Raw genomic sequence first — 17,134 nt, forward strand, 5'->3', positions numbered from 1 at the left:
TCAGTCTTGGTCTGTAGCTCAAGCCTTGTCCCTGTGATTGCTCAGTTCACATGTGCTCTGCTATTTGTGAGGTCTCCAGAGGTGGCAGTGTGACAGCTAAGCATATTGTGTACATTATAAAAATGCAGGGTGGATTTTGCAGAACATGTACACTATTCATCTGTAGGGTAATGTGACTTTTAAATTAATAAAAAAAAAGGGGAGGATGTGATCTACTGAGATTCAAGATGGATGTGATTGACTATTGCTCTGTCTAGAAGTAGCGAATTCAAATAATGATATTGTAGCAAGCAACTATGGAGTGCTTGGTGCTATTTTGTTCCTGGAATGCATGCTTCTTGTTATGGTAGCACTAAAAAAAATTCTCAAGGCTTGAGATGTTATACCAGTCCTCTAGCATGCATTGGAGCAGCATGATAGCTGTCAGAGGTCAGGTGCTCCAAGCCTCAGAGTGTGGTATGGGCAGAAGACATGAATTGTGAGCAAACCCAGCAGTTATTAGGTCAGAGCCATATGTAGCACAGTTAGTGCTGCACTCGGGAAATTGGCATCCATAAGCTATTTTTGTAGGTCTTGTAGTCGTTTTTGTAAGAACAACTCAGTGGCGTTCAGAGACAGATTCTGAAATCAGCTGAGAAAAGACCATCTACTCTCAAATGCATCCCCTAACGCCCAAATACTTACCCTGTCTTCTCCTCTATAATAACATTTAACACTCTCATGTCAATACACTGAGATAAGGAACATGGGTGTTTGTATAAGATCAAATGCCCAGACAAAGTGGAGCTTAGTGCTTAGGTCTAAGACACATACATTCAAGGCTTAATGCATGAGAATATTTTTCTTACCTTCGCCCCCTTCCATTTCATTCATCTAATTCATCTTTCATTTATTGCCACTATGTGATAAAAGAGATAGTAGCGCTCCAGATGGGAATTCTTTATGGAACATCTGTAATGTATCTAGCTCAGCAAGATCCTGCTCCTTAAATGTTGCTATTGCTAAATCTCTATTTAGCGATCTAAAGCAGAATTAGTGTGAATTAATTCACATGTCAGTTAACATATTTAAATTGAATCCAACCATAGCAGAGACACAAGTTGCTCAGGAATGTTAGCTTTAGAACACTACTGTAGTGTTTCAATTAACTAGAAAAAATTGCTAGTGTGGTCACCTTATTCTGAACAAGCTTTCAATATTTTAATTCACTAACATTCAAAATATTAGGAGAAGGTTTTTTTAGCCAAGTAAGTAAAAGACTGGCTTTTTTTCTTTAGAAAATACGAATTTGCTTTCAAATTCTGTTTAAAAGGGGAAAAAAATCATGAATCATATTTCATCACTGTTGGATTATGCTGTTCTCTCTTTTTTTTAGATTTTGTTTATTGTATTAAAGTTATAACAGTAAAAGATGAACAGAAGATTTTTTTTCTTACTGAAATGTTTTGCTTCAGGTTAAAACATTTTGTCTTCCCTTCACAAAGAACTTGAAAGTTTCATTAATTTAGTCCAGCCTAAAATGGAGTCACCTTTCAGATTCTTCTGTATACTTGGCCAGATTTAATTTCTGTCCTCTGCTTCACCTTTGAGCAAACAAATATTCTAGATCAGTACACATGTGAATAAATAGACTGTAGCCTGGTTGCCTAAGCTGTGCCCATCCCAGCCATCATTTGCATTTCTAGAGATACTAAGACAAATAATGTCTGGCAGTTGTCCTAGCCACCACGGAAACAGAAGCTCATCACCACTGTTCTCCTGCTTCTGTTTTCTTATTTAATTCTTTTCTCTCATCCCCACCACCCTTCCCAGGGTTATACCTGTTCATAGGTGTCATTCCCTTCTTTGTAATCCTTGACCAGTGAATTTGGGGTCATGCTTGTCACAAGCCCCTCAGTAACTTTTCCTTATGAGTTATAGGGATATGGGCTTAAACCATGAGTCAGAAAAAGGGCAGAATTTTCAGGACATGGTGGTGCCTACAAGCTGGCAGTACATGCCTAGCATGGACTGAGCTACCTCCATGGGATGGAAGGAGTTAAGGCATCAAAGGCAACAAATCCATGGGGCTGGAGAAAGGACTATATCTGAATGGGAACAGGTTTGGTCAGCAGAATGTGTCAAATAAGGCAAAATCACAGAATCGTTTAGGCTGGAAGGGACCTCATGGGATCATTTAGTCCAATTGCCCTGCTCAAGCAGGGTCAAGCAGCTGGAGCAGGTTGCCCAAGACCATGTCTGGTCAAGTTTTGAATATCTCAGCAGATATTCACACCTACTCCACAGCCTTTCAGGGCAACCTCTTCCTGTGTTTGACTACCTTCATGATATTTTTTTTCTTGTGTTAAGGTGGAATTTCATGTGTTTTAATTTGTGCCTTTTGCCTCTTGTCCTGTCAGTGAGCACTACTGAAAAGAGTTTCACTCCCTTGTCTTCATTATTTCCCATCAGCTATTTGTACACATTGGTAAGATTCCTCCTGAGCTTTCCCTTCTCCAGACTGAACAGTCCCAGCTCAGCCTCTCCTCATACAAAAAATGCTTTAGTGACTTGATCATCTCTGTGACTCTTCATTGAGAGAAGTCCCTTCAGAGGGGTTGCAAAGGATGGTACAGATGTTGTCCATTCTGTTCTCTCAGAGAAGGAAGCAGGAGAGAGGTTGTGGATGCAAACTGATTTCTGCTTCATGACTAATGTATATTGCCATTGCAAAAAGGTGCCTTCTGCTGTCTGTAACAAGAAAGCAGAGGCAGGGTTTACTGAGGCCTGGCTATAGTCTTAATCTATACGTAGCTAGAAGGAACAATCTGGTTTGGCCTCCTATATAGTACAACCAGTGTAACATGAGAGAGATTCACCAAATAAAATTTCAGACCGAAGCATCCTGAACGCTCTGAGAGTTCCTAAAAGAACCTGCTGACTTTGGAAAATACCGAGCAAATCTCTCCAACATACATTCTTCCTATCAGAATACTATGTCTCGCTATATGCTTCTCTTCCACAGCATGAGGATGACCAAAGACGTTTCAGCGTGAATGAGCTGTTAGAAGACACTTGTGCCTGGAGACTGACTCAGTAAGAACACTGGTATTTAATAGTATTTCTGTTTGTTCATATTTGTAGTGAGCTTCCTGGCCCCAAAGGACAATTCCGAGACCTACTGGGGACAGGAATGATACCAAAGAGGAAGAAAATTGGTTCAATGTTTTAGACTCTTATTTTCAGACCTTATTGATTGCTTAGCAAAAATCAGTAATCATTTATAGATCTGTGTAATTTTTCCCTATTCTCTCCCTTTCATGTCATTGAAGGTTTCATTAGAACTTTCATGTTTCCCAAAGATTCCCATGATTGAAGGATTCATAATTTTCATGTGTGTTGCTCTTAGAGAATTTTTAAGAGTAAATACTGTAAAAATAATAGATTTGCTCTTCATTATGCCTGTGTTTTCACAGTTCAGTGATTTTTTTATTTTATTTTTTTAATGGAGGCTAGCTATGACAAGTTTTTAACTTGGCACTCGAAGCACATCTGACTCTAAAGCTAACCTACTATGGACAAGCACTAAATGAGATAGGTTCCTCATTCAACCTGCATTATGTTCTGTTTCATGAACTTAGATAAAGAAGCTGTTAACACTTTTTGTAATGTTTTTCATCAATGTGTTATAAAGTACTTTGCCAAGAACGGTAAATGCCACACCTGTCATTTAGCAGATGGAGGAAAACAGAGAAGTAGTGACTTGTTCAAGGTGAATATCTGGTGCTTACTGAGGACCCATCTGGTTTCCTAGGAGCATGGCCCAAATTTCCATTCTGGTCCTTGCTATAAAGATATCAAACCAATCATACAGTCTATACACACACTACTTATTGACTGTTTTATATCTTGTGATGTAAAGCATGTGGCCTTTTCCACTGCAAAGAGAGTCTTCAGAGGGCATATGTGATAAAAGATGTTGAGCTGCAAATCAACGATGGTCTGCAAAATTTCCTCTGATACTGTACGGCAATGAATAACTGATAGCGTAGGCAATAAATACTGTCTTTCTTCAGCCACAAGTTCAGTAAATATTGAAAAAGTAAAAGCTTGAAGTGTGTTTGATCACTATTTCCTGTTTGTCCCATGGATTGTTGACAGGTAGGAGAAAACATTTTCCAGCAGTGATGACCCAGAAAGATCTGTGGTCAGGCCCTGTGCTCTCAATTGCATTTCTAACTTATCTGAGAAAAAAAGGGGTAATAGCTAAGTGACAAAAGTTTGCTGTCCGTAATGTGCACAGGAACTGCCTTGATGATTTGCAGAAGGATTTTACAATGCTGAGTTGAGTGTGTGATAAAATGACAGATGAAATTTTGAGAAGATAAATGTAGATGGGAGGAAACAGTCTTAAATTCATATATGAAATAATAGGCTCAGAGTTGACTTTTACCACCGGGAGTGAGTTCTTGGGGTTATAATAAATAGTTCTGAATGTCAGCTTGGTGCACAGCAGCTGCAAAAAAAAGATTAAAAAATGTTGGGAATTACTATGAAAGAAATGAAAAACCAAAAAAACAATATTATGCCACAGTATCAGTGTAGGGTGTTCGTTTATCTTTAATACGGCCAGCAGTTCTGCTTCTCCCGTTTCAAATGTGATGTAATAGAACTTGAAAAAGTGAAGAGAAGGGCAGCAAGGATGCTCAGAGGAATGAAATGCCTTCCATATGAGGAACAAATAACTAACAATATTCTTCATCCTGATGAAGAGATAATAGAATATGGGTATTTTATAGATGACAAGTCTATGAAATTGAGGAGCACAGAGAACATCTGCAAAAAAGGATCATTTACTGTATCTTCCAATGCATGATAAAGGGAGCATGAAGTGAAAGTAGCAGACTCAAAAGAGACAAGAGTAGGTATTTCTTTGTATATGTCCTAATTAAGTAATGTCTGGACACAGCCCAGCTTATCCAGGATTGTGTCCAGATGGTTTCTGAATATCTCCAAGGAGGGAGACTCCACAACCTCTCTGGGCAACTTGTGCCATTGCTCAGTCACCCTTGGTACCTCTTGTGTTTCAGTTTGTGCCCATTGCCTCTTGTCCTGTCACCTGGCACCACTGAAGAGAGCCCGGCTCCATTGTCTTTACACCCTCCCTTCAGGTGTTTATATACATCAAGAAGCTGATGAAGATCAAGCTGATCAAGAAGCCACCCTGAGCTTTCTCTTCTCTAGGCTAAACAGTCCCAGCTCTCAGTCTTTCCCTATAGGAGAGATGCTGCAGTCCCTTCATCATCTTAGTAGCCCTTTGTTGGACTCTCTCCAGTACATCCATGTGTCTCGTACTGAGGAGCCCAGAACTGGACACAGTATTCCAGGTACGGTATCACCCGTGTTGAGTAAGAGGGGAAGGATCACCTCCCTCAACCTGCTGGTAATACTCCTCCTAATGCAGCCCAGGATACCTTTAGCCACCTTTAGCCTTTTTTGCTGCAAGAGCACATTGCTTGTTCATGTTCAGCTTCCTGTCCACAAGGACTGCCAGTTCCTTTTCTGAAAAGCTACTTTCTGGACAGTCAGCCCCCAGCATGTACTGGTGCATGGGGTTATTCCTCCCCAGGTGCAGGACTTTGCACTTCCTTTTGCTGAACTTCATGAGGTTCCTGTCAGCCCATTTCTCCAGCCTGTCGACATCTCTCTGGATGGCAGTATGACTCTTTGGTGTATCACCCACCCAGTTTTGTGTCATCAGCAAACTTGCTGAGGGTACACTCTGCCCAATCATCCAGATCATTAAGGAAGATGTTAAATAGTACTGGACCCAGGACTGACCCCTGGGGTACACCGCTAGTTACCAGCCTCCAACTAGATTTTGTGCCACTGATCCACCACCCTCTGGGCCAAGACATTCTGCCAGTTTTCAATCCACCTCACTGCTCATTCAGCCCATAGTTTATTAGCTTCTCTATGAGGTTGTTATGGGTGACAGTATCAAAAGCCTATGATTTCATCATGGAAGGTTATCAGGTTGGTCTAGCACAACTTTCCCTTGGTGAATCCATTCTGACTACTCTCTGTCACCTTCTTGTAGTTCATGTGCCTGGAAATGGTTCTCAGGATTAGTTGCTCCATCACCCTCCTAGGGTTCAAGGTGAGGCTGATCAGCCTGTAGTTCTCTGGGTCTTCCTTCTTGAAGATGGGAGTGACGTTTGCTTTCCTCCAATCTTCAGGCACCTCTTTCAATCATCATGTTTGTTTAAAGATTATCAAGAGTGGCCTTACAATAACATCAGCCAGCTCCCTCAGCGTTCATGGGTGCATCCCATCAGGGCCCATGGACTTATGTGTGTCCAGTTTAAGTATTCTCTAACCTGATCCTCATCCACTTCCTAGTTCATTCCAGGGACTGCTCCCTGGAGGCCATGTCCATGAGACAGCACCACACTAGACTCCTTGTACATATGCAGTCTTTCAGTGTTGTGCTTAAGGCTTGCTCCAGGATGTGCATTACATACCTTTGATGCTATGGTATGGAAGTACCGCTATAGCAGACTGCCTCATGTTATGTTGGGCATTTTGAAATGAACCCCCCCTTTTTAAGGAATAAAAAGCTACATGTCTTAGTAGCACTGTAGAGATATAGAGGGCCTGGAGTAGGCTCCCACTTGGTGCTATGCAGGGTGCACAGCTGGTTCTATCTGTGGCTACTCCAAGTATTGTGAACACAAGCCTTCATGTACTCCTTAATTTAAGGATCAAAAAATCACTCCCTGGAGCAAACTTCTTCAGCAGTGTTCACATATTCTTTTTCCCCATTAGTGGCAACTAGTTTGAGCTGAAAGCACTGTCACAATTATTAAGGCACTTAGATTTGAAGCACCACCAAAATTATAATGTGAGCCATACAGTGAAGAAAAGCCCTTGTTCTTGTAAGCAGTGCCACTCTAGTATTTTTTTGTGAGTAAGCCAGTCAATAATATCATACCTAGTCATAACAGTTGTTTCTAACATAACATGCAACAACATCTTTGTGCTTTTTCTGTATTGGGATGTGTGTTTGCAACATGTTAAAATTCCTCAATTCTATATCTAGCTAGGGCTGTACTAGAGATGGAGTAGATAGATGCAGTGGAATGGAGATGCAGTAGAATGGGCTCAACACAGGCTGTGCAAAACTGCCTGGCACCTAGGAAGGCCAGCAGATTACTTTCCCATATTGCTGTGTCTTCACAGCTGTGAGTATTTAGATTAGCTAAATAAAATAATGCTTAGGGTTGTCTAAATGTACTGTAGTTACATTTCTGATTGTAGCACACAAACATTTGTCTTTTATAGAACATATTGATTGAGATGCTCAGTCTGCTTAGATCCAGCAGAGAAGGAAAAAGAACTGTTTGAACTGGCTTCACATGAAGTAAAAAGAATGAACTGGAACCTTACTTCTGTAATAATCAGATTTCCTCTCACAGGCAAATGTGAACAAATAAAACCAGCAGCCCCTACATCGCTTCATACACTGATTTTCATAGCTTGAAAACCAAACACAATGTAAATCAATGAGTGCATTAGCAGAACTGCAGTCCATTGGCCCATAATCTTGGATACTGAGGTGCCAGTAACTACAACACGATGGCTAGTCTGATCCATGCAGTTAGGCACAGCTTAGTTAGGCAGCATGGTGATAAACACCATTTTAAAAAGGAAACCTAGTATTGCTCCACAGTAGGTGCTGCTGCCAGGAAACTGAAAAATTAATGCTGTAAGTATATGCTATATACTTCTCATCTTCCTCCCATATAGACCAGCTGGGACCTAAGAATGACTCTCTCAAGTTGTTTGTACTTTTCTTTTTTCTTTTATTTTCAAAACTATTGTACCATATTGCCTTGCTAAAAGGTCCAAAAATTTCCTCAATGTCAAAGAAACACTGAATGTTCATGGGTTGGTTAACATTGCCATATTTATACACAGCTATCAAAGATGTACAAGTATGAAGTATGTCTGTGTGACAACATATGGGTATTATTAGTTATCTAGCAGCCAAAGATTCAGGATAGCATTAGTAGAGGTATTCTGGTTATTGTTACAAGTTGCTGGATCTGTATTATGGCTACTTTATACAGAAGATTCTCTAGGGTAGAATAAACTGATGGAAAATATGCTAATTTTTTGGACTAGTATTATAAATTATGAAATTATTCTGAAACCTGCATTTAGAGCAAGCATGCTAATAAGCATGGTTACCTCTATGCATCAAGGCAAGCCCATATGTCCAGAACTACTTTTGAGCTGGGTAATGCTATGAAAAAGATGTTACGCCTGGAGACTTGGTCAAAGCAGAGCAACAACTTGTATTGGCTATGATTTAACAGGATTACAGGAGGAATTGCCAGACAGCTACTCAACACACAAACTCCCTGGCTAGATAAGGCTAGTGTAGATTGGAAATAAAAAGCTGAAAAGGCAAAACCATCTGTTGGAGGAGGTGCACAGTAGGCATCTATGGGGAAATGCACTCTGGTATTAGCACAGGGAAGGCCACCTAACATTTCTCTATTCTGCATGACCATTTCAGTGCAATGACTCTCTTTCCTCCGCTTGTCATACAATATATATAATCAAAGTCTAACCACATACCATGAAAGCTGTACTTTGGACCATAGTTGCAACTCTAATCTCTGATTGCTCAGTTAGCCCAACTAAGATACATGAGGACACACGCAATTTCTCTGCAAACAGTAGTCCATTTGCTCTGAAGCAATCAAAATACTTTAGTGACTTTCAGCTACCAGACTACAATGCAGGGGGAAATTCCTTCTAAGCCTTCTGAAAAGAGAGAACCCTAATACAAGGGTCAGTGGGAAATACAAGAGGAAAAAAAAGTCAAGGATAAAGTGATAGAGTAAAACAAATAAACACTGAAGAAAGAATATAAATTGAAATTTCCACTTTTTCATAAAAGCACATGCAAACCCTAACTACCACTGAGGACCATCAAGGTGATAAGTAGTCTATTTTACCAATCAGTAGGCTAGGCAGGGTGTGGAAGTGGGAACTAAGGTTTCTGTACCCTTTCCTGAAAATTTGACCCTACAGAGGAGGCTGTCAAAGGAAAAGGAAGGTGTATTCCTGTGTGTAACAACCTTAGCCATGGTCTCATAGGCACCTTTTCTGTTTTGTTCCAGCTGACAAATAAACGATGGCTAGAATTTCACTGTGCTTGAAACACAGAAGATTACACAAATGCTTCTTAAAAGCAAAACTCTGATTCTGGTTATCTGTTGGGGATAGCACTTGAAGCCTGTGGTTCTAAAATGGTGAGATTTACAGCTGAAGCCTCAGTCCTGGAGTTCAGTGTAGAGAGGAATATACTCCTGTTCATAATCCTAATTTAGTGAAACTTTGCGAAGGCACAGCAATCTGCCTGTACAAACTTTGTGGTAACTTCTGTAGCATGCCAAAGGCATGGGACTACAGAGTGGTATATATCTATCTACAGAAGTAAAACAAATTCACAACTTAGGTAACACTATGGAAAAGGTAGTTGCTGAAACAGTTTAAGCATGTAAACTTGAGAACTGTAAGTAAGTAAAGTTTAATGAATTATGTAGCAATGGTGTCCCTTTTTATAATATACAGTTTTATACTTGTGACTTAGTATGGACTTTTGAAATGTAGAGCTTTTCCAGATGTTTTGCCTGATTCTCTGCAGCTTTAGTCTGTGAAGTGATTGAGAAAGAAGGCATTGTAGCATGTACTTAAGTCCATCCTTTTTCAAGGTAATATTTAAGCACTTCCTTAACCTTAAGGAGTAAAATAAATGGGATTTGGAGTTCAAGAGGCACTGAAATGGCAAATCACTTACTGGAGTTCTTTCATTTGGGAAATGTGTATCCTCCAGGTATAAGTAGAAGATTTTTACATCTATGCTTTGTGGCAAATGACTACCAAAAAAATGTGGAGATCCAGGCTCAATTACCTGATGTCTACATAAGCACTTGTCCTTATTTTATACCAACATAAAATCACTGTCAGTTAAACTATTTCCAATTTATAGAATGTAGAAAAAATAAAGCAAACCTGTTCTCTTTATGTAATTGTTATTAACTTGATGTTGTTTTCTTTTTTCCATTTTCCAGACGAAACCTTGTTTCAGTTGTTATGAAATACAGAGGTCAAGTGGAATATCTATTGCAAAATGAGGTATTTGTTCTCAGTTTGTTATACCAGAAAAGCATTAACTTCTATATGAAAGGTATCTAATTATTAATCTGTCTCAAATGCAATTAAGGAAGACTTTAAATTAAGGTTGTTTAACCTGACTTGGAAAGGATATAAATTCTCTTAATAAAACTTGGCTTGAGATTAGGAAGAAAGTGGTACAAATTTTAAATGTCAAACGTGACTGTTTGTAAGTGTCAAGGAGCCTGTAAATAAAACCAGGATCGTTTGCATTGGCAGTGTAATATTTGGAATTAGTAGAGGTATAATACACTATCTGTATCTGCAACGTTTGTCCCTGATTTTGTAAACCCACAAGCCAAATGTTTACGTATTTAGGATACATATTCAAGCATGTGATAGTTTGCAGGATTAGGTTTAGGCAGCAAAACTGATAAGAGCTTTATTTTAAAGTATTGTAGGCTGCCAATTGAATGTTACATGCTTGAAGGCAAAATCTCTTAGGAAATCTTCTCTGCTAACTAATGTTTTAAGGACAAATGTCTAAAGGACAAATGCACATTTGAGCGTTAGCTTGGAAGAAACCAAATGGCTATTTGATCTGAGTTTCAGGTTGTCATGCTAACTGACTTTCTAGGGTTTGGAACTGGAAAGAAAACAAAGGACGTTAATAAAATCAAAGAACACAGATGTAGCGTGGAGGTATTCCAGTGCATCCCTTCCAGAGTTATAGCTCATTATGCTGAAGTATGGATTTCTTTGAAATATATATTAAAACATAAAGTTCTTATTTTGTTTCAGAAATCTGTCACCTATATTCAAGTCCAGATTCTAATCTTTCTGGATATTCGTGATCCATGGATATTTCTATTTTGAATAGTCAGAAAACATACACATACATACAAGTGTGTATACATATACACACATATATAAATGTACATATACATAGACATGTACACGAATACATAAATATATATCAATACATATGTAAATAAATATATGTAGATAAAAATATTGTACATTTTTGTATAAATCTTTGACACTTTTCTTTTGCAAAACACATACAAATTTAAAAGCTGTTGAACTGTGCTTAGCTACAAAGTAAAGCAAAGGTTTTGATACTGTGTAAGTATTCACTGATCTTTCCTTTATAAGCAGCTTCTCAAAGGGGACTATTTAGTGTATAAAATGTGATGCAGTCATAACCATTTGGAAAACTGAAGTCCCCAAACTCAAATGTGCATATGTATTTTTCTTTACTGCAGTAGACCCATCAGTGTAGTTACTCACATTCACTTGAAATTTTAGGGCCTAAAGTAAGAAGATTCCCAATTCAAAGAAAGCTACAATCTCAACATTAATGAGTCATTACAATCCACCCTCTGCAACTGACACCCTGTAGATATTCCTCAGACGTATAAAGAAGCACTCTTAAATTTGTTTTTGCTAAAGATTTTTACCTTGAGTAAGCAATTACTTGAGATCATTAACTTTTTATAAAGGGAAGACAGGATGTTTTTCAAATATTCATTCTATGTAACAAATATGAATGTGTTACTCTAGAGCTAAATTTCTCTGGTTTACTTTTTTTAACAAGGTCTTGTCTACACAGGGACACTCAATAAAGTTCATATGAATTGCTTAAAAGCGCAGGATTGCAAGTAATGACATAGGTCAGATCACCATGCAGATGTTTTCATTCAGAGGCACCAGAGTATATGGAGCTTTTTCAAACCTGTAATAATTAAAAGTAGTGTTACTGCTTGGCTTTAATAAGCAGCTTGAAAAATTATGGAGCTGTAATGTAATAAGTTATAGTCATAAATATATAGTAAAGAAAGCAAAAAATGAGAACCCTTTATTTGTTCTTTGAATCATTGTTTACTTATTTTCTCTAACATCTGATTATATTCCTTTAAGGAGGTTTAAAACTGGGACCTTTATAACTGCCCCCTATCCCAAGGTTACATGGGAATAAATATGTTGATTTTCAAAGCCAGCATTCACATCACTGGGAGTGTTGTTACCCTTCTTCTGATTCACCACAATCCACCCTCAGCACACTCTGAACTTTAAGCCACTGGGAGCTACTCACATATACTAAATTAAGTACACACATACCTGCTTAAGTTCTGTACTCAGCTGGAACTTCCTTAAGCATTCAGTTTTAATCAGACAGATCTTGAGATTCTCAGTTAAAAAAGCACAATAATTTTTTTGCACATTTACCTACCTAATTCCAAATTTACTTGTTCAAAGATGTCTGTTAAAAAGCCTTGGAGATACCAATACTTCTGACTTATGTGACAAGCTCACTATCGTTATTATTAGTAATTATCAATAAATGGATAATGCCTCTATAAAATGAAAACAAAACAAAAAAAAAAGAGCTTAGGATATTTGGCACAAGGTGGGGGTGGGATTGGTGCTGTTGGGGTTGAAATGTAAAGAGTGTTCCTAGAGAGTGTGTGCAGTAAGATAACTAGCTATTTTAGTTGATAATCACTTGACATGCATTTCATTTTTAAATCTATTCAGAATGTGCTATTAATGTAGAGAGAAAACTTTGTAAATTTTTAATACAGAGTGTAGAAGTTCTAGAATGAAGCAGCCTTTTTTTATCATATAAATAATTTAAACACCAAAATATCCTTCAAAGGTTCTGCTGGTATTTAAATATGTAGAGGGAAAAAACATATACAAGATGTTGACTATAATTCTTTTGGACTTTCAGAAAATGTAAAACTTCTGTAAGAAATGAAACTTTGTCCTCCCTTCTCTGAGGCAAAAATCAATGTCATATGTCTACATATGGAAAAGGAAAACTCTTTACACGATAATATCCAAAAAGAGAAATAGTGTGAGAGAAGTCATTGTTCATAGTACCCAGAATTACACAAATTTTTTATATGCTTGCTCTCCTTGATCTGCAATGTGCTCCTTAGAAGTAGCTACCATATAAACAAAATCTATGGTATAGTAGCTTCTATAAAAGCTTCTTTGTTAATTTATCTCTAAATGGAATAGTATATGATACAGAAAGGGACACATTCCTCCAGATATCCAACTCTATGTGGAACAGCATATATATGTATGTACAAAAATACATGAACTGTTGGTTTGGTTCATTTTTTTCTGTCCAGCAGTATAGCTTTTTCTCTACTCAAGGATTACTCTTGTGTATGTCTATCGCTCGTATACTGCTCAGAAATTGCCCTGCATGAATGTGTCTTTATAGGCATAAAATCTCTTGTTCTAATAATCCATATCCACTTTTGAAGAAGAAATATGCTAAATTAAAATGTGTTTAAATCAAATGCTAAATTAGAATTATATTTATTTTTTAAATACAAACTATATATAGTAATTAAAAAGTTATATATGTATGTATATGTGTGTGTACATATATGCGTTTCTTCAACAACTGTGCAGAAAGCTGGCATGTATAATGCTTTGGTTTTGTCAATATTATACATGGTAACAAAACCATGCCTTTTTTACAGGTTTCTACTTCTACTGGCAAGGTATGTGTGCACAGAGAGTATATCTTGCAAGAGTTCAATTTAAAAAATCGAAGCAGTAGGAAAGAAATATGAAAGAAAGGAAATGCACTCCTTGTAAATTAGCAGAAGGGTAAATCAGCTTCAGACCAAAGGAAAGTCGAAAGTACTCAAGGGATCAGTCAGCCACAGCCTTTTTCTCTCCAGAGCCTCTAGTATGAACAGTTGTCGCTGTCTTTAATTACTAAAAAAAGCCCAACAACTTATATTTAAAAGAATTCTGACCACCAAATATTTGAGGATATTTTATGTAATTTGTTCCTGCTTTAGTTCTGCTCAAGGCAGGTAATGTGGAATTAGTAACCTCAATATATTTTTATATTTATTTATATTAATGACAGGTGGTAACCTTCTCAGTACAGTCTGGATATAGACCTTAAGCCTAAAAATAGGAAGTTCATCTTGATACAGTTTTTCTTTTTCAGGCATGAAATGGATGAGTTAGAGAAATGGTTTTATCAGTATACAGACATGCTGTAGTGCACTAAAAGGAACATTTATCAGTACAGAAACATGGAGAATATTTATAGGAGAGCTTCTAGTTGTTCAGAGAATGTATTTTAAGCTTTAATGAAGTGATATAACTATGCAGGAAACCCATGAATTTTAATTTATTTATTTATTTTCCTGAACATAGAGCACTTGATATTTGAAGATTGCATTTTCCTTCCTTTGGGATCCAAATTTGGATTATCCAAATACTTGAATTCCCCAAAGTATTTCTGAGATTATTCATCTAGAGATTTTTTTCATATGGTAATATTTAAAGATCTAAATTTATTATCAATAAGATCTAATAGTTTGAACTATATATATATTTTGCAGAAAAGCTAGTTGCAGAAGTACTCAGTCCACAGGTGTCAGATTATGCAGCCTCCCACACAGTCACTATTTTTAGGAGGAACATGGCTGTCTGCCAGCTCTCACAGAGATGGGTAGGAGACAATAGTGGGGAAAAATTCACAGTATCATAAAAACCTCAGAAAGTTTGCGAATCATTTGGGTTCAGGTTTCCTCAGAAATTTCTTTACAGTGCTTCTATGCTCATGAAGTTCAGACAAACCAATGTTTTGCCTCAAAATCAGTCTTAGGTACCAAATTTGTCCATTTTCAACAAGGCACATTTTGTGGAAGATAATTGGACTTCCAACAAAAATTATGCTATCCTTAGGAAACTATTGGTCACTAGTGATTTCAATGTGGCCAGACTAATGCATGGTGTGTTTGAATTTTGCATGAGCAGATATGATTTTCTAAATATTCACTGGCATGAAGTTTATGGTAAGGTGTTTCTGATAAATGGTACTTGTCTACTGTTTGCTTTTTTTTTTTCTTTCTTTGCTATCAACAGCATAAAGTTGATAATGTGATAGAAGCAGCGAAAGCAATCTGCAGTGTCCTCTGTTGTGTGGAAACCAGAGACATTAGTGATGCAGTCAAGAAACTCTGTGCAGTGCCATTGGTGAAAGCACAGGTAAAAGATGCAAGTTGATGTCCTATTTTTCTCTTTAAAACTGGAGCTTGAATAGGTATCACTAATTTTCTGATCGATCGAGGCCATTCTACTGTCTTACTACATATTTTCCCTCTGACAAGCATTAGGTAGAGGCACTATAAAAAAAGAAAAGATTGTTGACAACGTGTGACAGAGGAGCAACAGAGGACTTGTCCTGTGTTTAACTGTAACTGATATGCTCCTCTGGTTGTTCTTTCTTATTCCCACCAAACATACGAATCTCTGCTTTGCCACGTCACTTATTTACCAAATCATGTGATTTCAAAGTATTAAATTTTCATATATTTAGCATGGGTTGTTGACAATAAAAAAAACCCTATTTCTGTAAATGTCACTTAAATTATGAGTTTTTCAGATAGAAATGTCTGCTATTTATGCAGAGAAGGACCAACATCATATAGTCCTGATTTTAGTTGGAATTCTCACTCTTAAAACACTGAAGTGGGTTTTCCAGCGGTTACTGTATGATTGTGAACTGGGACTTTGGAGGGCAGTATCTGTTCTCAGTTTTGTCATCAGCCTCTTTGGTATGACCTTGGACAAGTCACTATGACCTGATTTACAGAAGTTCTGAGCACCCAAAAATTCTTTTGAAGTCAGCATCTTAGAAATACAGGTGCTCAGCAAATTTGAAAATCAAGCCATTAATCACTTGGATTTAGTCTGGTGTAACCTTAAGACATGCTAATTTTTTCCCACCCTAATGAAATTACTTCTTCACACTTTTTTTAAAAAGTTTAATAAGTTACTAAGGAATTTTTTTCTTTCCTTGTATGGTCTCTGTCTTGTCATTCTTTCTCACAGAGAATATTGTTTAGAAAAACATGCCAAACTGGGCAAGATGCTTGCGTTCTCAGACTGTTACCTGCTTACAAAACTCTTATTCTTTCTCTTTATTGTTTGCAGTTGGGGTTTTTTGTTTGTTTGGGGTTTTTTTGGGGTTTTGGGGTTTTTTTGGTTTGTTTGTTTTGGGTTTTTTTAAGCCCATGGCTTGTGATATGTGTAAGATTTTGGTATGTTTAAGAACACCTAGGACAGGACAGTAAACAGTGGGATAATTAGTGTTAACTGAGTTAACTAGTGTTAATTGGAAACATGTCTAGCTACATAAGTGGAATTTATTTAATTATGCCTGATATGCAGTTAGAGGTCCCAAACATAAGACTGGGGAAAGCTAGCGTAGTTCTTTTTATAACATTTCTTGTGTCATAGGAGTGATGTATAGCAAATTAATTATATACTGTCATCCATATACACTTACTTTTGACAGGTTCAAACCCTCCAATACTCATCATCTTACAGGGGCAAACTTCCTCCTGAGAGGTGAAAAGACTCACCAAAGAGCAGAAAGTAGGTTAGTTGAAGAGGCTCCAATGATGTTCAGAAAACCTCTTTTCTTAAATCTCTGCATTCTTAGTCTCTGTTTATCCCTCTTAAATGGGAGGGGGGAAGGAATAGCTTCCAACTTAGGTAAAGTACAGGACCCAAGCAAATAAACTCTAGAACATCAATGTAGCTCTCTGCAGGTCTGGTTTGTAAGTAAATCCCTGCACCATGTTTCTGGAACAGAGGACACTAGAGATCACAGGGTAGACATTGCTGCATGGCCCTGGGCAGAACCAGCTGTGGCCTTCTGAAATTAGTTATATGGGTGCTGTCTCTCTGAAGGTTGGCAAGTATTGTTAAGGAGCAAGCTGCAAGAAACAACATAGCTCCAGGTTTTTTTGCTGTTGCTCAGAGCTGACCAGCTGATTCACTTAAGCGCCTTCTCTTGCTTCCCTTCTAGGTCATGACTCACTGTAAATCTTGTTTCTATACCATCCTAAATCTTTTCATGTCCACTTCAGCATCAATTATTAGAAGTCACTATTCTGGATAAATTCCAGAA

At 37.7% G+C, this 17,134-nt stretch overlaps 1 protein-coding gene across 1 annotated transcript in view; it reads left to right on the forward strand.

The window, feature by feature from the left end:
* PIK3C2G (phosphatidylinositol-4-phosphate 3-kinase catalytic subunit type 2 gamma) overlaps positions 1-17,134 on the forward strand; it is a 252,077-nt gene that overhangs the window by 70,714 nt on the left and 164,229 nt on the right. Inside the window, exons 9-12 of the mRNA XM_072849919.1 lie at positions 3,005-3,075; positions 10,128-10,191; positions 13,674-13,694; positions 15,082-15,204. Coding sequence (XP_072706020.1) covers positions 3,005-3,075; positions 10,128-10,191; positions 13,674-13,694; positions 15,082-15,204 — 279 coding nt within the window. The remainder of the gene's footprint in view (positions 1-3,004; positions 3,076-10,127; positions 10,192-13,673; positions 13,695-15,081; positions 15,205-17,134) is intronic.

The sequence above is a fragment of the Ciconia boyciana genome, chromosome 1 (assembly GCF_034638445.1).
Source record: "Ciconia boyciana chromosome 1, ASM3463844v1, whole genome shotgun sequence".
Classification (NCBI taxonomy): domain Eukaryota; kingdom Metazoa; phylum Chordata; class Aves; order Ciconiiformes; family Ciconiidae; genus Ciconia; species Ciconia boyciana.